Source organism: Antedon mediterranea, chromosome 4 (assembly GCF_964355755.1).
Source record: "Antedon mediterranea chromosome 4, ecAntMedi1.1, whole genome shotgun sequence".
Classification (NCBI taxonomy): Eukaryota; Metazoa; Echinodermata; class Crinoidea; order Comatulida; family Antedonidae; genus Antedon; species Antedon mediterranea.
This window is the reverse complement of record NC_092673.1, coordinates 302561-324075: the sequence shown is the minus strand read 5'-3', so window position 1 is coordinate 324075 and position 21515 is coordinate 302561. Positions and strand designations below refer to the sequence as shown.

The window sequence follows — 21515 nt, the reverse complement described above, 5'->3', positions numbered from 1 at the left end:
TAGGGTATGCTGTTATTGCTTGTGCTAGTGGGTAATTTATCCCTTTAGAGTGGGATTGTTATTGAGAAATAAAGTATTTATTTTACGATGTCATTCATAGCATATCGCTTAGTTTTAAATAGTATAATCTGACGCGCATCAAGGCCAGTAATTCATTATTTATATGCAGTCAAATTTATTAATTTTAGCATCACTATTTAATGCGACCAGACACCAGTGCTAATATTATTGTATATAATTATTCCACCATTGTGACGTCATGAGGTGAATGTACTTCTTTTGTATAGAGACAAATTGTTTCCCCCACTGTGAAAGAGTTAGATGTTAGTTACATTTCCAATTATATAAAAATATTTTAAGCTACCAATTGGATGGCTATCCTTGAATAGATAAAGGAGACAAATTTATCGGTACAATTCGTATTGTTGAGAAAGCAGTGACCATGGATTGCTGTATAATAGGGTTTTCTGCATTTTTTTCATGCATGAAGACATAATTACCAAAACGCATAGAACAACACGCAAAATATTTTAGTAGATGCAATAAGATTTGTGAGCTTATCCAAAATATCGCATTCAATCATACAAATTTGAATCACGAGGTATAAATATATCCACTCAGAGGCTAGCTGATGTATATTTACAGTATATAATGTTTTATTTAATATTCAGCTGGATTTCATCGTTTATCCAGTTAGTGGCACTGTTTCTGTTGGTGTATAGTCTGTTTCGCGCTATTCACTACTTTTGGAATCTTTATCACAGTCTGCAGTATGATAGTACATGTAAAGATCCACTACCTGGCGGGGGAATGGGTTGGCCAATCATTGGTGAGACATTTCAACTTATACTAAAGGTAGGTGATAAAGCTATTTGTAATTTTAACTTTTTGAGTGACTAAATGCATTTAGATGATGATATTAAACGAAATTTGTATGAAATGTAGGCCAAATTATAAAGCGCGCGCGCACACTGGGGCATGTCCATGTCATTATCTTAAAACAATTTGTTCAAGATTGATTACAAACGATGCACAAATCATCGAAAAAATATCAAATAATTATGTATTTTTGTTTAAAAAAATACCTATAGATTTTAATTTTAAAAAAAGTAGACTTTTCTTAAAACTGTATTTTAAATAGGTGAGCCATCAATTTCTGAGTGTGTGTACTTTGATCGTGACGCCGCCGACGGTGTAGCCTATTTAATTGAACTTAACACCAATAACTTGTATTCTTCTATTCATTTAAAAGATTTAGAGGATCCAAATTGACGCCACTGGCGGCGGACACGCAGTGTCCTAAAAAATACAAAGTATTATATAAGTGTTATCATAACAATGGTTCCTAAAACTACCTATTGGTCCTGATACAAACACTGACATACTTTACGATTTACAATAAATATATCCTACTTAAGACAGACTATAGTTGTCCTATTTAAAAACGTTATCACAATGCTAGGCCTATCTCTACTTTTACAGTCATTGGTTTATAGCATTTTTTAACGCTATTAAAAATACTACAAAAGATCGCCACTTAAACCCTCATGTGCCCTATTTTAAGTATTTAAAATACATTGATGCATAAACTTAACCTCTAAAAAAACTAGATCATTTATTTTTGGGTAATATACTCACTGTAATCATCTATAAAGAATTAGCGATATTGAGTTTAAAATACATTTTCTTGTTCTTAGTTCTGTGCTTGTTTGTATGCGCGCTATGCGAATAGTTTTTATTAATTTATTTAGACCTTCTAGTCTAAATAAATCCAAACATGGCCTACACAAGAACACTATAATAACATTTAATTGAATGTCAGTTGGGTGTGCTATGTAATATTTACATTTAACCGAATGATATTTAATATTAAATAATAATTCGTGGTTGATTTTAATGTCACATAGAACGCGTGGAATCTTTATATTTGTTGGCGCAAGAAGTAGAGTGATGAAGAATGACGTACATGGAAGAACTAGCTGGTTGTTAGAGCTCTGTTAAATCGAAGAATGTTGTGAATGATGATGATGATGTCATCAATAACACCCACTTGGGGAATTAACAATATTCATGACTTATATTGGATCGATCCATGGATCAATTTATACTATAAAAAAATCTTCAAATGTTAATGTTGTCAAATTTATATAGCGTTTTTAACAATCAACAGATGGTCCCAAAGCACTTAAAAATGAAGATGGGAGAATAACAGATTATGTATGTCGTCATTTGTGTGCTTATTTATTATGTGTTGTGTTATATTTCAGGGATCAAAATTTTACGAAGAACGTTTTAAAAAACATGGTAAAATATTCAAGACGCATGTTCTGGGGAAACCTATTATCCGGGTGTATGGAGCGGAAAACCTGCAAAAGATATTCCAGTTAGAAAATGAAATTCTTGCACCGTCACTGCCGACCTCGACGCGTAGTCTCCTCGGACAACACGCGATAAGCGGGATGTTTGGCACGCTGCACGCAGTCGCTCGTAAACGCATTATGGAAGCGTTTCGTCACAGCGCTCTAGAGTCATATGTTCCTTCGATACAGAAGCAAATTGACGAAACTCTAGAAAACTGGTGCTCAAAAGAAAAGGTGACCGTCTACCCAGAGATGCGTGAATTAATATTCCGTGTTAATGGTTCAACTTTATGTGGATTTAACTATTCAAAAACTGAAATATTGAGTCTTACAGAAACATTTAAAGTGTTTTCCGACAATATTTTCTGCTTACCAATCAATATTCCAGGATCGGGCCTAAACAAGGTAACATTATACACATTTATTATCCATACACAATTCTCAAACGTTTTTTTAAACGCAAATCACTTAATTTCAAGTTAATTTACCGTAAGTTTGGGTCTCATATGTACCTATTTTTTTTAAAGTTAAAGACTTCATTGCATTTATCGTATATAGACAACTAATTATCGCACGCGTACAAATTAAATCATTATAAGTTTGTGTCCCTCCACAGGGTGCGTCCATCCACAGGGTGTGTCCCTCCACAGGGTGTGTCCCTCCACATGGTGTGTCCCGCCACATGGTGTGTCCCTCCACAGGGTGTGTCACGGATGGTATTTAAGACGGCGATAAGTTTCTAGAATAATATTAATATAATTTCAGGGGATGAAAGCACGAGAAATACTTCTGGAACGAATTGGAGCCAGTGTTAGGAAGAAGAGGGAATCAGACTCATTAGAAGACCGAACCGCATTAAGGCTTCTTATGGAGTACATGGACGAGACGAAAGATGACGTTGACGACAAGATCATTAAAGACGTCGTTTTAGAGCTCCTCTTTGCTAGTTTCTCGACAACCTCTAGTGCAGCCACTACGTTACTGATGAATCTGTCGCGACATCCAGAGGTCGTTGCTAGAATAAAACAAGAATTGGAAGAGAGCGGATTGTATTCATTGGATAATGTTCATGGGTTGAGTTTGGCAGAGATCAATAGCCTGAAATACACAGCTGCGGTTGTCAGGGAATCTTTGAGGCTTACCCCACCGGTTGGCGGCGGGTTCAGAAAGGTGTTACAGACCTTTACGCTCGAGGTAGGATATAACGTATATACGCCATACATTCCATGTCCTACTTAAAGTGTTCTTATTATTGTTATGTGTGTTTGATTTGTTTGTATTTGTTTGTTGTGATTGTCTATGCTGTCTTAAAGGATCCTATTGGAATTAAGTTGATTTTTCTTTCGACTTTATGGGCCTAATTCAATTGTACGTAGAGAGAACCTCTATAATTGCACGGTTCCATTTCATCGTCAACAAAACAATTGTTCAGAAAGATTCTGCTGCCCTCTATATCGTCACCAAAAAATGTTCAATTGCGTCATCAAAGATAAGCTATTAATTTGATTGCGATCATTGCATGAGGGACTAACGCGACGATTTTACATCTTTTAGTTATATTCATCTTTTTCAATGTTACTTTATTATGTATTTATCCATCTGTTGCTTATACATCATAGTATTCATTGATAATTAAATTAATGTGAATGTGAACTAAATCCATGTGGTATCTATATGGAACCATACACAATCAGTATAAGAGGTAATTTAAATATCCTTGGTTTGTATAATTTCAGGGCAAGCAGATACCAAAAGGTTGGACACTATTATGGAGTATCCGAGAAACAATGGGGTATTCAAGTTATTACGATAACGTTGACCAATTTTACCCCGACCGGTTTATCAACAACGAAAAGGAGTATAAAGTCATTTCAAACCGCTACAATTACTGCGTGTTCGGCGGTGGGCCTAGAAGTTGTATCGGCAAACATCTTGCTATATTATTTCTAAAAATCTTGACCATCGAACTAACTCGTAAATGCAATTGGCGTTTACTGACAACAGATCTTAAAATAGCTCTTCTACCTGTACCGCACCCAAAGAACGGACTACCGGTAAAGTTTATGAGGAATAACCAAGAAAAACAAGAAACGAAAATCGAGTCAACAAAGAAGATAGACTGAATGTACACTTGCTGCACAGTAGATTATTAAATAACACATAATGAAAACAATCATAGCATTTAGGCCTACTACAGACTCGTTCGACCAGTAACATTTATACAAGTAAATACAGTATTTATTGGCTTTTTATTCATATTGTAAATTATGTTAATATCTTATTAATTTATTTGTGACGAAAAATTATATTATAAGTACGAAAATAACGAAATGAAAGTGAAATTATAATTGCTAAACAAACAATAAATTCTTTATCTTTGTAAATTATTATAAAAAACATTTGGTGTGATTAATATGTGTATAGGGAACAGAGTTTTGCTGCTTTTTATGTCCAATGATTTTTTTTGGATAAAAATAATTATATTTAATGAAACATTTGTAAAGAGTATTTTGTCTTCATCTTGTCGAAAGTTTTCTGCAATGCACAGAACAAAAAATAATCACACAAGACAACCAACAATATTTTAAATGCCTTTTATATATTGTTCATTTTTTCCAAACACATATTATTGCTTTGTTTTTAATTCTCCAACAACTTGTTCAGAAAACAACAACTTTACACTTCATATACACTGGTTGAACTAGAACTTTCCAATATTATTGACCGTTTTAAAACTAGCTTCTTACTGGTCAGATTAATGGATACTGTATTGACCGTTTTAAAACTAGCTTCTTACTGGTCAGATCAATGCATACTGTATTGACCGTTTTAAAACTAGCTTCTTACTGGTCAGATCAATGGATACTGTACTGTAATGCATACATTTGTCAGGCTTATACATTGAGATTTTATAAAAGCTTATTTGAATACAAATAGTGTCACTTTCAAAAAAATGGCAGAAGTGTATTTCAATATTTACAGTAGTTATTTTTCACTACACTTTTCTCTCCGAAACAAACTCCTTTTTAAAAATACAATCTCTATATATTTTAGGGACCTACTGTATATGTATTTTATAGGCACCTACTGTATGTATTTTATAGGCACCTACTGTATGTATTTTATAGGCACCTAGTATATATATATATTTTAGGGACCTACTATATATATATATTTTTGATCAAGATGTTATTTTCCTTGAAATATAATTGCTTTATAAAAACAGGTTCAGATTAAATAAATTTCTTTGAATGAAAAGCACCAGTAAAGCGCCAATGTTGAATTGAGATTTTTGTATACAAATCAGCACCTCTATACTAAGGCATTCATAAATATTTTTAAATTTATGACACATGTGACATTTATCACCTTGGACAACTACATTACATGCATTATTAAACACCTCTATCTTATCAATGTTCACTGGTTTGCCTTTGCTGGTGGTAATCTACTTGGACAACTACATGGCATGCGTTATTAAATGTGGAACACCTCTATCTTATCAATGTTCACTGGTTTGCCTTTGCTGGTGGTAATCTACTTGGACAACTACATGGCATGCATTATTAGACACGGAACACCTCTATCTTATCGATGAGAACACTAAGCTTAGCTTCGTCTCGATATGGCTCCTTTAATTGGAGCATTTTAATGTTTTCTGCATCATAGTATGTGCAGAGTACTTTCCAGTGTAGAAACACTTTCACAGCATTACGCAAGGTATCCATGCTGCAGCTTTCACCTAAACAAAATCATAAACAAATACAAAATTACAAATTGTAAATTAACATGGTAAAAACATGAAATGTGTCATGAAATGTAATATTTAGATATTTATTAATGCCACAAAAATGTAATATATACTGTAACTAGACGAGTTAAAAAAATATATCAAAGCCTGCATAATTACAAAATAAAAACAAAATCTACTTACTAAAGACAGCAAATCCTTTTTCAACTCTCTCTTTTGCATACATATTAACCATTCTAATGTATGTGTTGTCATCAACGTCCATGTCCAAGAGACGAACCAGGTTGCACACTGATAGCCAATAACCTTCAATGAGGGGTCCCAGAACACACTGCAAGAATTGCAACTGCTTTTTGTTTTCTGATGACATGTTAATCTAAGATTGAAAACAAAAATACATTCTTAACAGATTGTAATAATGAAATACAATATATATAGTCCATTGTACATATTACCTATGATATCTAATTACCAGCTAACTTTGTTTATGGCCGACGTCTGTCCCGAACGACAATGTCAATTAGTTTTACATTAATCTGAATGATGGATGAAACTAAGCCAGGACTGTTTAAAGCACCTTGATTGATCCTAACAAGCTTTTCTCGTCCAGTGCTTACATTGACCACAGGAAAGGCATGGGCCAATCTGTCTATACTAAAAGCCTTTATTCTAAAAACAGATTTTAAATACTAATTACCTCAATTGTTTCGCTATTATTAACTGAATCACTCTCGTCGCTCTCCCAACCCGTAGTTGCAGCTAGTTGGCGCACCCATCGTTGGTCCTTAAACCCAGTTATCGAGTCCTTAACTGTAATCACCCCTTTCACAGCTAGCTCTTCAATAGCATCATTGATAACGTTTGTTAAGTTTCCACAAGGCTAATAAATAATAATACCAAGTATTATTTATAGCTGTGGGGAGGGCGTTACAACAAACATGCTGACTGAACATTAATATCTGAACAATGTTGAGAGAGCTCATTAGCCCACAAGAGGTATTTTGAAGGCAATGATGTATTTCATAAAGTATCTCGAGCAATGCTGATTAAATTTATTTTTTGGTGTACGAATGCAGTTCAATTTTGCTTAGGCATACACTTTATTATGACTGGGCCTAAGCATAAGACTATTTCTATGTAGTTTAGTCATGCTTGTAACAGATTCATTTGGTAGACAGAGGATGGAAGAACAACATCGTTTTAGGTCTAGTTTTATTGCTTTTTGATTTTTCTTATCAAAAATATAGGTAAGCAATTAGTAGTGTTCTGTTCATCAACTTATAGAATATGTTTGAGAAGGTATGAGTTATTTTTCTTGATGTAAGTTGTTTTATTACAGTTACACACTGTTAAGGTCTTCATAAAACCGTATGGCGGAGGTTTAAGTAGTTTCTGGATGATTGGTGTAAAATTAGAATCATTAAAAAAATAATAAATAGTTAAAATTAATTTAAGGCAAATTGTTGTTTCTTTCTTACCGGAGCAAAGATGAATTCAAACTGTAAGAGATCACAAAGTTGCATAGCCCTTGTTAGAAGCCTATCCTTACAGATTGATAGTGGACTTGAATGGCATGTATTAAACATTAGCTGTGTACTTCCACATTCAGCAATAATGGCATTGGCTGTAACAAAAAAAAAATATTCTATTTATAAACTCTATGTTGTCTTTTCATAATCATGCAGCATATGTTGAGTAGTTGTAATATTCTTGTTGCTTGTGTTTGCACATATGTTCCATAACTAAAAAATGTATAGTAGATGGAGAAGCATCCTGTATATTTAAGCTTAGAGTTTACAAATTTTATTTTCTCTTTTTGTACGTTTTTTTGATATGGATGAAATATTTCCGAAATAAAAGAAATTGAATGAAAAAGCCCTTGTACAATGTACATTGAAACTGACTAAAAGGATATGAAAATAACATAATTACCAAGAACAGATTCCATGAGGAAAACTGAGATAAGTGTATTGCTATAGTATGATAATTCAAAAACATTTGGCAAGCTTAGTAATGGAGTAACAAATTCTTTCTCCTTGTTGGACTTCTCATTTGAAATAACATCCGGTCCTGTGCTGCTAGTAACCACCACGTTTTCCACACGGATAAGGTTACCTCCCAGCAACCTTATTGCGTGATGGACTATTGCTGTTGATGTGCCTGTAAAACCAATGCTGTATCCTCTAGATGCAATACCCTCCTTCATCTTGTCTAGTTCTTTCACTAAAGTGTTAAAGGCTATGCCCTGCAACAACAATACAATTGGATAACAAACAAACTATATGATTATAGATAAGTACATCAGAAACAGGACTGTAGTAGTGACAAAAATGTTAATCATAATCTTAGCCCATAAAGCTCTGTCTACACTATCAAACTTTATGTGAAACAAATATGGACATGATGATGTCATATCACTACAATATTTGGGCATATTACTTTCACATTGGGGTACATCACACTTTTTTGGTCAAACTAGTTTAGACAGAGCTTAAGAAATAGATTACAACCTTCTCATCAAAAAATGTTTTTCAAAGAAATAAATAGTAAAAATTAAAATGATTTGAAAGGCGCTGACAAGCCCTCTGTTTCATATTGTTAATCAAATGTACTTACTTCTCTGAATTTTGTGAGCAGTAAAAATGCCACAATGTTTGTACTCATAATAGTGTTAACATGTACTGAATCTGTGGAGAAAAACAGAGATTAGAATTCATGGTATTATTACTTTCTTTTGAATTTTAAACACACATCAGCCAATAGAAATCAATTGTTTCTATATACTTGATTTTAGGAAACAAGAAGATGACATCAAACAAAAACATGTACCTTTCTACTTGGTCTAAATAAATGAAATTACAGTATTCTAATTGTAAAGGGCTATCAACAGTCTACATTTACATTTTGTGTCTAAAATAGTAGTACTTAACTTTTTATAAATTTTAATATTAAAAAAAAAAAGAAACTGAAGTTGACTGCATTTACCATTCAAACCTCAGCATAAAAGAAACATCATTCAATTTTAAAGTTCGCAACTAATTGAATACCCCTTTACTAAAGGAATTCCTAAAATATTTATATTCATTTATATTTATTTTAGTCTAAATTACATGTAAATCAGATCACATACATAGTTTCAATCAGCTTTAATAAAAACATCGAATTGGGCTATAAACGCTGGCGGTGGCAGTTTCTAACTGGAAAAACCTCTGGCTGTCAAAGTGTTAAGGGAAAAGTTCAATTGGTAAATATGTTTACTGGTTGTTTTTGTTTTCTAATGTCATAGAATCTTACCATAAACAATATGTTCTGCTAATCCCTTAACCAATTGCCTTGTGTCTTCTACTACAATATCTGTACCATATAGTGAGTTGTCACTTCCAGCCCTCTTCACTTTACTTTTGCATATGCCAGATGTTGCGATATCACTTACAGGTGTGGCAGGGGCCTGCGGTGCCTCTAGGTATTCCTAAACAACATGCATGAAAATGTTTTGGATGAAAATTAATATCTAACTGTACAATAGAATTATTCTACAAGACAATAAGGTCTGAAGAGATGAACTGTCCAGGTGCAGATCCAGTGGGGTACTTCTAGGTGCTTTAATAAGGTCTGAAGAGATGAACTGTCCAGGTGCAGATCCAGTGGGGTACTTCTAGGTGCTTTAATAAGGTCTGAAGAGATGAACTGTCCAGGTGCAGATCCAGTGGGGTACTTCTAGGTGCTTTAATAAGGTCTGAGGAGATGAACTGTCCAGGTGCAGATCCAGTGGGGTACTTCTAGGTGCTTTAATAAGGTCTGAAGAGATGAACTGTCCAGGTGCAGATCCAGTGGGGTACTTCTAGGTGCTTTATTAAGGTCTGAAGAGATGAACTGTCCAGGTGCAGATCCAGTGGGGTACTTCTAGGTGCTTTAATAAGGTCTGAGGAGATGAACTGTCCAGGTGCAGATCCAGTGGGGTACTTCTAGGTGCTTTAATAAGGTCTGAAGAGATGAACTGTCCAGGTGCAGATCCAGTGGGGTACTTCTAGGTGCTTTAATAAGGTCTGAAGAGATGAACTGTCCAGGTGCAGATCCAGTGGGGTACTTCTAGGTGCTTTAATAAGGTCTGAGGAGATGAACTGTCCAGGTGCAGATCCAGTGGGGTACTTCTAGGTGCTTTAATAAGGTCTGAAGAGATGAACTGTCCAGGTGCAGATCCAGTGGGGTACTTCTAGGTGCTTTAATAAGGTCTGAAGAGATGAACTGTCCAGGTGCAGATCCAGTGGGGTACTTCTAGGTGCTTTAATAAGGTCTGAGGAGATGAACTGTCCAGGTGCAGATCCAGTGGGGTACTTCTAGGTGCTTTAATAAGGTCTGAAGAGATGAACTGTCCAGGTGCAGATCCAGTGGGGTACTTCTAGGTGCTTTATTAAGGTCTGAAGAGATGAACTGTCCAGGTGCAGGTCCAGTGGGGTACTTCTAGGTGCTTTAATAAGGTCTGAGGAGATGAACTGTCCAGGTGCAGATCCAGTGGGGTACTTCTAGGTGCTTTAATAAGGTCTGAAGAGATGAACTGTCCAGGTGCAGATCCAGTGGGGTACTTCTAGGTGCTTTAATAAGGTCTGAAGAGATGAACTGTCCAGGTGCAGATCCAGTGGGGTACTTCTAGGTGCTTTAATAAGGTCTGAGGAGATGAACTGTCCAGGTGCAGATCCAGTGGGGTACTTCTAGGTGCTTTAATAAGGTCTGAAGAGATGAACTGTCCAGGTGCAGATCCAGTGGGGTACTTCTAGGTGCTTTAATAAGGTCTGAAGAGATGAACTGTCCAGGTGCAGATCCAGTGGGGTACTTCTAGGTGCTTTAATAAGGTCTGAGGAGATGAACTGTCCAGGTGCAGATCCAGTGGGGTACTTCTAGGTGCTTTAATAAGGTCTGAAGAGATGAACTGTCCAGGTGCAGATCCAGTGGGGTACTTCTAGGTGCTTTAATAAGGTCTGAAGAGATGAACTGTCCAGGTGTAGATCCAGTGGGGTACTTCTAGGTGCTTTAATAAGGTCTGAAGAGATGAACTGTCCAGGTGCAGATCCAGTGGGGTACTTCTAGGTGCTTTAATAAGGTCTGAAGAGATGAACTGTCCAGGTGCAGATCCAGTGGGGTACTTCTAGGTGCTTTAATAAGGTCTGAAGAGATGAACTGTCCAGGTGCAGATCCAGTGGGGTACTTCTAGGTGCTTTAATAAGGTCTGAGGAGATGAACTGTCCAGGTGCAGATCCAGTGGGGTACTTCTAGGTGCTTTAATAAGGTCTGAAGAGATGAACTGTCCAGGTGCAGATCCAGTGGGGTACTTCTAGGTGCTTTAATAAGGTCTGAAGAGATGAACTGTCCAGGTGCAGATCCAGTGGGGTACTTTTAGGTGCTTTAATAAGGTCTGAGGAGATGAACTGTCCAGGTGCAGATCCAGTGGGGTACTTCTAGGTGCTTTAATAAGGTCTGAAGAGATGAACTGTCCAGGTGCAGATCCAGTGGGGTACTTCTAGGTGCTTTAATAAGGTCTGAAGAGATGAACTGTCCAGGTGCAGATCCAGTGGGGTACTTCTAGGTGCTTTAATAAGGTCTGAAGAGATGAACTGTCCAGGTGCAGATCCAGTGGGGTACTTCTAGGTGCTTTAATAAGGTCTGAAGAGATGAACTGTCCAGGTGCAGATCCAGTGGGGTACTTCTAGGTGCTTTAATAAGGTCTGAGGAGATGAACTGTCCAGGTGCAGATCCAGTGGGGTACTTCTAGGTGCTTTAATAAGGTCTGAAGAGATGAACTGTCCAGGTGCAGATCCAGTGGGTTACTTCTAGGTGCTTTAATAAGGTCTGAGGAGATGAACTGTCCAGGTGCAGATCCAGTGGGGTACTTCTAGGTGCTTTAATAAGGTCTGAGGAGATGAACTGTCCAGGTGCAGATCCAGTGGGGTACTTCTAGGTGCTTTAATAAGGTCTGAAGAGATGAACTGTCCAGGTGCAGATCCAGTGGGGTACTTCTAGGTGCTTTAATAAGGTCTGAAGAGATGAACTGTCCAGGTGCAGATCCAGTGGGGTACTTCTAGGTGCTTTAATAAGGTCTGAAGAGATGAACTGTCCAGGTGCAGATCCAGTGGGGTACTTCTAGGTGCTTAAATGATCTATTTTTGACAAACTAGGAAATGAATAGTCCAAAAAGAAAAGCTACATACTTTTAATGAAAATGGTTGTGCAAAGTCTACTTTGACATGGCCGTAGTTATGCTTTAAAACATCATATATTCCACGCAATGCCATCATAAATGTTTCCTTCCTTTTCTGTAAACCCTATTAAAAAAAAACAAAATGTTATAATAGAAGAAGTACTGGATTATGGCAACATATAAGCAGTATTTCATTTTTTTTTAATTGATGTGAATGGGATCTCTTCAGTGTCTTTATTCAATGTGAATGGATATTAGCACTCAGCAGACAAGTATTTATCCAGAGGCTATTGTGTTTAATGTGAAAGGATATAACACTACATTGGATGTGTGCAGAGACAAAAAAAAACTTGAATTTCCTCACCATTTGTTCATTGTTAAAATGGCCATCTAAAATCTTCTCATAACTTATGGAGGCGGGAACAATAAAGGCATCGGAGATCACTCCTATATGAAAGATACATATAAATTATTTACCAGGGAGTAAAACTGACTTAAATTTCCAAAACATGAGTTTTTAAAGTAGTACTTATGAACTACTAATATAGTACTTCTACAAAAATTCTACTTTGAATAAGTTAAACTGTTACTAACCATCGTAATAAGAGTCAACTACACAAGACAACAATCCACCTTTTGGCGACAAAGCTTTTCCACTTCTTGACCTTCCACCCTCTGAAAAAAGTCAGACAAAAGCAGTTACTTTTTGTTGACTTCAAAACTTGTAAATCAATTTCAGTTATTTTTAATGAGATAATTTTCACTTACTTAAAGTAAGTGATTTGACCAATCACAAGCTATAATTACTCTGTCGCTTTTCATTAATCAACTTAATTTTCACTTACTTAACGTAAGTAATTTGACTAATCATTGTCATTGGTAAACTTAATTTTCACTTACCAATAAAGAATTCAAGGTTTTGATTACTCTGAAGAACCTCTTCAATATACTACAAAAAGGTTAAAAAATAACAATAAACAATAAATAAAATGTGTATTATAAAGATTATGTTGTTGATATGCAGGTTAGTTTATGTTGATATAAAGTTGGCGTAACTAGACGTGTATCTAGTTCTGAAAAAAAAAAACTGTTGAGTTTCTCGATGTTTCAATCAATATACTTTGATAGTCCTTAGGAGTGAGAATGCAGAAAGTCCAGGTTATTTTAATGTTAAAAAAACACAAACTTACTGTATGTAAAGCAGCTCTGTACACAAGATCTTTCTTGCCAACATCTCGATCAAGTTTTCGTTTAATAAAAAAGGCACCAAGGCTCCGAAGAACCCAACTAAAATGACGAAAAAGTACCATTTATGTAATAATTATGTGAAAACAAGAAACAAAACGAATTCCAATAAAAAATAAAATATAAAAATGATGGATGAATGAATTTTGGTTAGAATCAAGATACTCCATAGCCGGATTTGTCTATTTCTCTTGGAATACACAGACCATTCATATGCTCTATAGTATGACTCAATTCCCATAGAAAGTGCAGACTTAACTACAATCAGGTTAAGTATGGTATATATCAAGTATAAATGATATCTAAACAACAGTTTATAAACACAGTATTTCACCCAGATTTCTTAAAAAAACAAAGTATAACATTAATTTTATTGTTTAAATCTCCGAATTATGTCAAAAATATTATTTTAAAACAATTTGTGCTCACCTGAATACTGGAAGGTTAAGGTTGTCTCCTGCTGCGATGTGCGGCGCCTTAACACCATAATTATGAAGAATGAATGACAGAAGCACATAATCTAAATGACTACGATGCATTGGAATAAACACTAGAGGAACTCCTTTCTGTAGAAATAAATAAAATGCTATATGAAGTAACATAGTAGCTCAGGTCCAGTACTCATAGAAAATGCCATTTGATGTTCTATTATTAGTATACTAAAACATGCTAAGGTATTACAGTATTCAGCTGTTATGTTTTACACAATAACTTTCTAAACATCCTTTAAAAACATTTGTTAACCAGCCTGTTAGTGGCGATAATTCTCTGTTGGTTTGGAGTGAAATTAAATAAATAAAAGTAACAAGAAATGTTCTTAAAACTAACTTTTGATGCTTCTTTGATCAGCTCCATTTGACCCTTGTGAACTTGAACACCAAGAAGGAATACTCCAAGAACACGGAGAAGAACCCAACTAGTGACTTTGAGTAGCGCACATGATATCTTAGCCACCATAGTTCCCAAGATCCGTTTTAGACGACGGCCATGTTTTCCTTCTGAATTACTTAAGCCGCCCCTTTCTCTGTTTGTTAATCCTTTAAAAATAATAAATAAATTAAATAAACCTTTAACAATTTAGATTCTATTTAAATATTTGGCTGACTTCAACATTGAAACTCTGGAAATAAGTGGGAAATAAGTCCTGCATAACTAAACCAACTAGAGTCTACCTGTAACAAAAACACTAGTTAGGCTCATTTACTTAGGCTGTTGGTCTATTGTTTTAAAAGAGCACTCTCCAAAAGGTGTTTGTCTGAATCCTCAAACCTCTCTCTCTATGTGCTTGAGTAATAATTGATTGTAAATCTATATTTCTTACCTTCTGCATCTAAAATTGCACAGTTTTGTATTGCTGTATGGACTCTACCACTCTCCGATACTTTACTGATCATTTCATCTTTTGTTGGATAAATATGATTTTTATTCCTCTTCATAATGTGATTCAGGTTTGGCAGAAGGTATGAAACAACACCAGTTCTGACAAAAAATATATCAGGATAAATATATAATTAAAGCTGTATTGTCCCCCAAAAACACGAAATTTCACTTATAAAAAGACAAAAGAAACTTGTAACTAAAAACATATTTTTTTTTGCTTTGAATTACATTTTTATTACTATGTGACATTTAAAATGGCATATAATAAAAAAAATTTGAAAAAAAAAAATTGTTTGCTAGGGCGACAATATATCTTTAAGGAATTGGTAGAAAAAAAGACTTGTTGTTATTAATCAACAACTGAATTCTTTAAAAAAAATTACATTATGGCAGGCATTTAAAACCAAAAGGCCTGCAAAACTTATCAAAATGTGAAAGTATTATTTTATGTGAAAAACATATCTTTTGTGATAATACCTTCTGAAAATATCAGACAGACATTAGTTGTGTATTTTTAGATAAGTACCAAATCAGCTGTTAACATTGTCTGACAGACTAGGGATGAGCGAACCCTGGATAGACATATTCAGACATATTGTATAATGTTATCTGTCTTGCAATAAATAACAGATATGAGTGTGTTGCAATTTCTACTTCAACAACTTTAACAGGCTACAGGAAAAAAGTGAACAAAAAAACACCTCAATATTACATGTGGTTATTTGAATACAATGGATATATATTGCGCAATCCTTAATAACAATCAGCTATAAATAGTGTTATACCCCAGATACTTAATTTGAGATCAGACTTAAGGCGTTCTCAAACCCATCTGGAAGTTCCAAGGATATATTAATATTTCTAAAGTAGAACTATATACCTGTTTTCCAATGGCATTCTGAGGACGTTGCAAAGACCCATGTCTGGTATATTCTCATTATAAAGAACTTCCTGCAAAACAAAGGTTTTTTGTTTTATATAGTGTAGTCAGGTTGCAATATACAGTACAGTCATACTTAAAGATTTATTGTCCCTTCGACCAATTAAAAAAAAATTGTTGTTTCAATAATTCGAAAAAAAGTGGGTCATTTTGAGGGATCATAATAGTTATTACCTTTCACCAAAAATTAGTCAAAAAAAAATAATTTAATCGAAATACAGACGTTTTTTTGTTCAAAAAATAACTTTGACTTCCAGTAAAAGTTTTCGATTTAAACATATCTCATAATGCAATGCGCTTGTTTGGCTACTCTGTATGCATCATCATAAAACTTCTTCATGATCTGTGTGAAAACACCTTCTTATCCGTGACGAGTTGTAAACAATCCAAATTAGCATCATGCATAATGCATACTCGTGGTTTGAAATCTTTGTTTACTTTCGCTTGTGACAATTTTCCAGACGAAATGTAATCAAATTAATTTTACCTGTTAATTACGTAAACTTGTTGTTTTTGGCTGGAATTTTCGACTTAAAGTGAATAACTTTAATATTACTTTGATATGGCCAATTTAAATTCAGAATATTTTTTTTTTCATTTTTTGTGTTTCAAGGGACAATACATCTTTAAATAACTAACATTGATCCACGTTAAAAAAGTTGCACTATCCACACTTAAGATTGGTTGTCAGTTGGATGCAATGCAAGGACGTAAGCACATCGCAAGCAATTTGACCAATCATGTACATCACTTTGTTGCGTCCAATTGGAAACCAAGCTTTAAGTTGTTCATACTTACTCTACTTAATGGACTGCACCGTGGACAGCAACGTCCTTTAAACGTTCTTTGCTCCTTTTCATACGATGGTGGTGGTGGTTTGGTCTTGAAATTCACAACTTCTGGAACAAGATCCTAAAAATATAAAATTAGATAAGTTTTTAAGAGGTGGTTTTTTTAGTGGGGATTCTGAGGCGCGTGTCGTCCCAGTAGCAAATTTGCAGGCTACACACCTGTTCTCTTGTGCCAGCAGCATGTTACAGGTGCTAACCAAATGGTTATCGAACCAGAATGGCATTTAAGATTTGCTAGACTTAACATTAATTATTATCATGATTTATTGTTTGGCTGCTACTATCCATTTTAATGATTTATTATCTATTTTTAAGAAATAAGTAAATAAGATTGATTACCAAGGCTACGGAATATGCTGGTCCTTTAGTTCTTCTTTTCCTTGTCGGCAACTCACCAAATTTGTTGAGCCATGCCTCCTTTCCTTGGATATTCTGATTCGATACGCGTGTCTCTCCTGGTCCAGATTTGCTCCATTTTTTATAAACCTCATCTAACCTTTCCATATTTAGTTTACCTGCAAGAAAAAAGGAATATATTTATAAGTAAACACACTAAGCATGAGTTAACAACTTGAATCACATTTGATTGTGGTTTTTTGGTTGCTTTTTAGCTTTCATATCAAGTTTTCTAAAAGAAGTGTTTTGGTTCTGTGCTTATATCTGTAATTACATCAATGAAAACAAGAATTATTTTTTAAGAAGTGTCCTTTTGAATTTCCTGTTTACAATTTCAAAATGAAGATGATAACTTCAAGAGTCAGATAGACTGCATCCTTGGGCAGCCCCCATATGAGTAATCTATAGTATGGTGATAATAATTTCCACATTTCTATAGCACCCTTTTCATGAATAATCATGCTCAAAGGCTCTTTACAGCACATTTTTATCCAAAAGTCATTTTTTGCATCAAACAAGTATGGGCAACATACCATAATGCAGCTAGTAATTGCAGCGCAAAGTCTTGATCTAACTGTATGAGAGGTATTCAAATAAAGTTCAAAGAAACACCCCTTTTTCTCACACTCACAAGCATTAATTAAATAATTGCCCCAAATTTATTATGACCAGAATCTAGTGTACACTATGATGAGTTATAAAAAAATCACATTAAGAATCTTACCTAAGTAACAAGAAAAACTACAAAACCCGTCTTACTGATACAGTAGGCTACCCTGGATCTAAATTATAGAATGTTTGTACAGTTACGTAGTAGATGGTATAGAAAAAAAAATTGCAAATTCCACCAACACTATCTTAAGCAATAACACAGACCAACAATTATGTACTGATTTCTTGTCAGCCAATCAAAACGAAAGAAACCTTGGACCATCATTTCAAAACAAAGCATGGACAATCACAGTTTCTGCTATAAAATAACAAATCTAATCATGTTGATGATCAATAAACAAATAGCTAATCAGTTTACTTCAACTTTGTTTATCTTTAGTGGCTAATTGTTATGTGGGTTTGACTATATGGCAATGTGTATTTGAACTTGTGGATGGATGATACAGTTATATTAAATAATATTTACCTACACAAGGGTACAATAAATATTGGAGAAATGAAAACAAAACATACTTTGGTACAGTTTAAGTTTCATAGGGAAATTATTCATATACTGTAGGCCTCAGTCAGGCTCTGGCTCAGAATATATACATTTGACACATTAGGCCTACTGATGCATTAGTGATAAATAGTGATTTCTTCTAATCTTTCAAAAGCAAAATATACAAATTTAGAAAATTACATTTAATAAATATTTAACATGAGTAAACATAACGTACATGTGACCACTGTGTGTGAGGACCAGTATTGTCTGCTGGGCTATGTGTTTATTCATGAGCAGCCATATCACTGAGGACCAGTATTGTCTGCTGGGCTATGTGTTTATACATGAGCCATATCACCACTTTGACCAATGAACTTGAAAATGACAATCATTAGTTGTGCTAATGGTTATATATTGAACTGCAGAACTGCCATTTCTATTTAATATTCCAAGCAAAATTAACTTCTTGGGTACAGGTATTGTATTTATCAGTCCCTAATAAGTTTTTTTGAAAGCTTCTGAGAATTCGGCCAATTTTAGCCATAGAAGAAGAAAAAACAAACAATTTAGTCCATAAGATATGGTTTACAAAAACAAAAACCTAATTTATAATTGATGGGACTGTAGCATGCATAAACCTGGTTAAATTTGCACAACATAAATTACAGACAATATCCGGAAAGCACTTAAGTAGACTACCAATAATATGCTTGGAAAACCATTGTTTCTAGTTTCCTGACTCCCAACTCATGCACAATAACCAGGGTACTAGGTTTTTTTAATGTTTAACTTAATCCTATTATGAAAGATTGTTATTTTGAGCAGCAACTAGTAGTACATTGCTTTTGCCATATCTTGGTGCAATCTCAAATGTTGAACTTAATATTTCCAAGGACCTGGAAATTTATTTAGCACCACAATATTACTTTACTCATTTATTGGGAAATAATCAGAATGGTGGTTTGTAATCTGTGGTCAAAATATACTTACTGGGGTGAACAACCTCAGAACATGCTCACAATAAGGTTAATTAAAAATATAAAATGGACTGGAAGTAAAAGTGTTGTTTGCATACAGTGCAAATATGTTTGGAGTGAAGCCAATAATTAGTAATGAAGTTTTTAAATAACAATTTACAGATGGTTTTAACAACATTTTCTATATACTTCTATAGAATACAGATCACTCCGGCCGCGCTTCACTCCGGCCGCGATTCATTCCGGCCGCAGCTATGGAGCGCCCAATGAGTCTTTTACAACCGAGACACGTTTTTTGTAGAGAATCAAAATAAACATTAATTAGACGGATATTTGATTATTTGAAATAAATTTATTAATATTTTACATATTGTTATTAACTATAATTAGTATAGTAAGTATGGGTACTGGCAAAATAAAGTGTTATAAAAATTTTTAACTAATTTTTAATGTTAATGTAAAGCCATAAAATGTACATAGAAAGAAATTAAATATTGTTATTCAAGCATTAATTAGACGGGTATTTGATTATTTGAAAGGAAAAAGTTAAGTTAAGTTTAGTTTGAAAGAAAAAGCAGTTCCAACTTCTTTGAATGTTAATGAAAAAAGTAAAATTGTTGCTAATAAATATTCAACTAGTTCCATTTAAATTCTTTTTGTTATAACACTGAACAGTATAGAAAACGTAGATATGGGCGCTCTATACTAACGGCCCCTTTGCACAGGAAGTCGAATGGAATAGCGGCCGGAGTGTGCATACATCGCGCTAAACTGATACGCCGGTCGGAGTGAAGCGTGGCCGGAGTGATCGGCTTCTCTTCTATACTACTACTAGAATGCGATTTTAATAAATACCTTAGATGCATAGATTTATATCATTTGCAGTGCTCAGGGAATAATTTCGCCAGTGTAGCATAGAAAAATGCTATACAAAACAACCATATTGCTACACATTTCGCAAATTGTGTAGCAAAAAATGCAATACAAAACTATGTTTCTTGACTCAACAATCAGTTTGAATAGCAATTTTGCTAAACAAAATTTTTAAATGAAATTTGTCCCTGAGTGCTGTCTCTATTCAATTTCACATGTACTTTATATAGGCCTAGTATAAGAATAGTATGAAATGAGGCTATTTGGTGGAACCATCCATCCATACACATTCTTTTGATTGCATCATCATCATGGCTGCCTTAGTGAGGCTTTTATAATAAATAATAAGCCACTTCTAGGCTAGACTAAGCCTAGCCTACTACAGTACAAAACCTGTTTTATCATAATTACATTGCCTACAGTGGGCCTGCAGTGCTATTACTAGGCCTACTGCAACAAGCTAGAGCCTAGGCCTATCATGCTTAGGCCAGGCCGGCTTGATTTGATTTATTGATTTACTACACACAGTAAACAGCTGAAACTGATGACTAACCTTTTTCGTCGTGCTGCTGATGATGAATGATGTCTGGCTGCAGCATGTCGCCGGGATTTCTTCTCGAAATTGATATAAAGAATCTTCTAATACTGTATTAGTGAATGCACCCTTTTTTTGGTAATAGGTTTCGTATCATCCTACATTCCAACAAAATTAATTGTTTGGAAGAATCTCAATTAGACAACGGTAGATAAGGCCTCCACCGGCTACGATTTCGCAATGGGATCAGACGGCTACACGGTGTTATATTATAAAAGTTCTTTGATTAAAATCACGTACCGTACAAATAATAGAACATTCCTAATTCTATATCTTAAACGTGAGGTTAACCTAACAAAATAAATGCAACATTTGCTTATTGAATTAACACAAATCTGTAACATATTTAATGTAACTAGATTTAACAGTAATATTATTATACAGTACAATTAATACCCAAGTAATATTAAATAAATCTAAGACTACTTCCCTTTTAATAATGGAATCAACTAAAGTTGCTCTACAAAAATTTGAGAACGCTATTTTTAATGGGGGTTTCCCCTTCATATATCTTTCATTAATTTCAAATAAAAACATTGATGTTTTGGGTTTATTTTCTTTTATACAAAAATACCAATGGCACCGTATTTAATATATGTTTACGTTGTTGAACCGACGACGACGATGATGCAACACACCACCGACCCTTTTTAATAATGCAATTACAGTAATTTGAATGCATATTTCCCCTCAAGGGACAAAGTATATGTGATCACGCATGTGTTTGTGGAAAATGCGTGTTAAAATCACTTTCAAATGCGGGACTATTCCGCACGATGCGAGACGATTGGTGACCAT

At 34.6% G+C, this 21515-nt stretch overlaps 2 protein-coding genes across 3 annotated transcripts; one reads left to right on the top strand and one right to left on the bottom strand.

The window, feature by feature from the left end:
- The first annotated feature begins 551 nt into the window (after nucleotides 1-551).
- On the top strand, nucleotides 552-4960 carry LOC140048130 (cytochrome P450 26B1-like). The gene is made up of 4 exons (XM_072093164.1): nucleotides 552-855; nucleotides 2268-2765; nucleotides 3126-3554; nucleotides 4097-4960. The coding sequence occupies exons 1-4, from the start codon at nucleotides 652-654 to the stop codon at nucleotides 4481-4483; spliced, it is 1518 nt and encodes a 505-aa protein (XP_071949265.1). The 5' UTR covers nucleotides 552-651; the 3' UTR covers nucleotides 4484-4960.
- Nucleotides 4941-20880, bottom strand: LOC140048128 (glycerol-3-phosphate acyltransferase 1, mitochondrial-like). Of its 2 annotated transcripts, XR_011845055.1 has the most exons (20): nucleotides 20676-20880; nucleotides 17060-17235; nucleotides 16668-16781; nucleotides 15810-15880; nucleotides 14871-15028; nucleotides 14378-14586; nucleotides 13979-14115; nucleotides 13495-13591; nucleotides 13205-13253; nucleotides 12899-12979; nucleotides 12669-12751; nucleotides 12315-12428; nucleotides 9406-9580; nucleotides 8728-8798; nucleotides 8044-8356; nucleotides 7590-7735; nucleotides 6809-6991; nucleotides 6295-6487; nucleotides 5853-6102; nucleotides 5736-5763 (listed from the first exon to the last, which is right to left on the bottom strand). XR_011845055.1 is itself a non-coding variant. In XM_072093163.1 (19 exons), the coding sequence occupies exons 1-19, from the start codon at nucleotides 20719-20721 to the stop codon at nucleotides 5927-5929; spliced, it is 2592 nt and encodes an 863-aa protein (XP_071949264.1). In that variant the 5' UTR covers nucleotides 20722-20880; the 3' UTR covers nucleotides 4941-5926. The 2 variants fall into 2 exon arrangements, 1 of the variants encoding a protein (XP_071949264.1); XM_072093163.1 differs by having other exon boundaries at nucleotides 4941-6102.
- Between the last annotated feature and the right edge of the window lie 635 nt (nucleotides 20881-21515).

Excerpts from the sequence above, each read along its gene's own strand:
- LOC140048130 (XM_072093164.1), top strand. The coding sequence starts at position 652 with ATGTTTTATTTAATATTCAGCTGGATTTCATCGTTTATCCAGTTAGTG. Across the intron at positions 856-2,267 it reads CATTTCAACTTATACTAAAG|GGATCAAAATTTTACGAAGA; the intron begins GTAGGTGATAAA and ends GTTATATTTCAG. Across the intron at positions 3,555-4,096 it reads TACAGACCTTTACGCTCGAG|GGCAAGCAGATACCAAAAGG; the intron begins GTAGGATATAAC and ends GTATAATTTCAG.
- LOC140048128 (XM_072093163.1), bottom strand. The coding sequence starts at position 20,721 with ATGCTGCAGCCAGACATCATTCATCATCAGCAGCACGACGAAAAAG. Across the intron at positions 15,881-16,667 it reads GGTGCAGTCCATTAAGTAGA|GAAGTTCTTTATAATGAGAA; the intron begins GTAAGTATGAAC and ends TTTGTTTTGCAG. Across the intron at positions 6,992-7,589 it reads TTGAATTCATCTTTGCTCCG|CCTTGTGGAAACTTAACAAA; the intron begins GTAAGAAAGAAA and ends ATTATTTATTAG.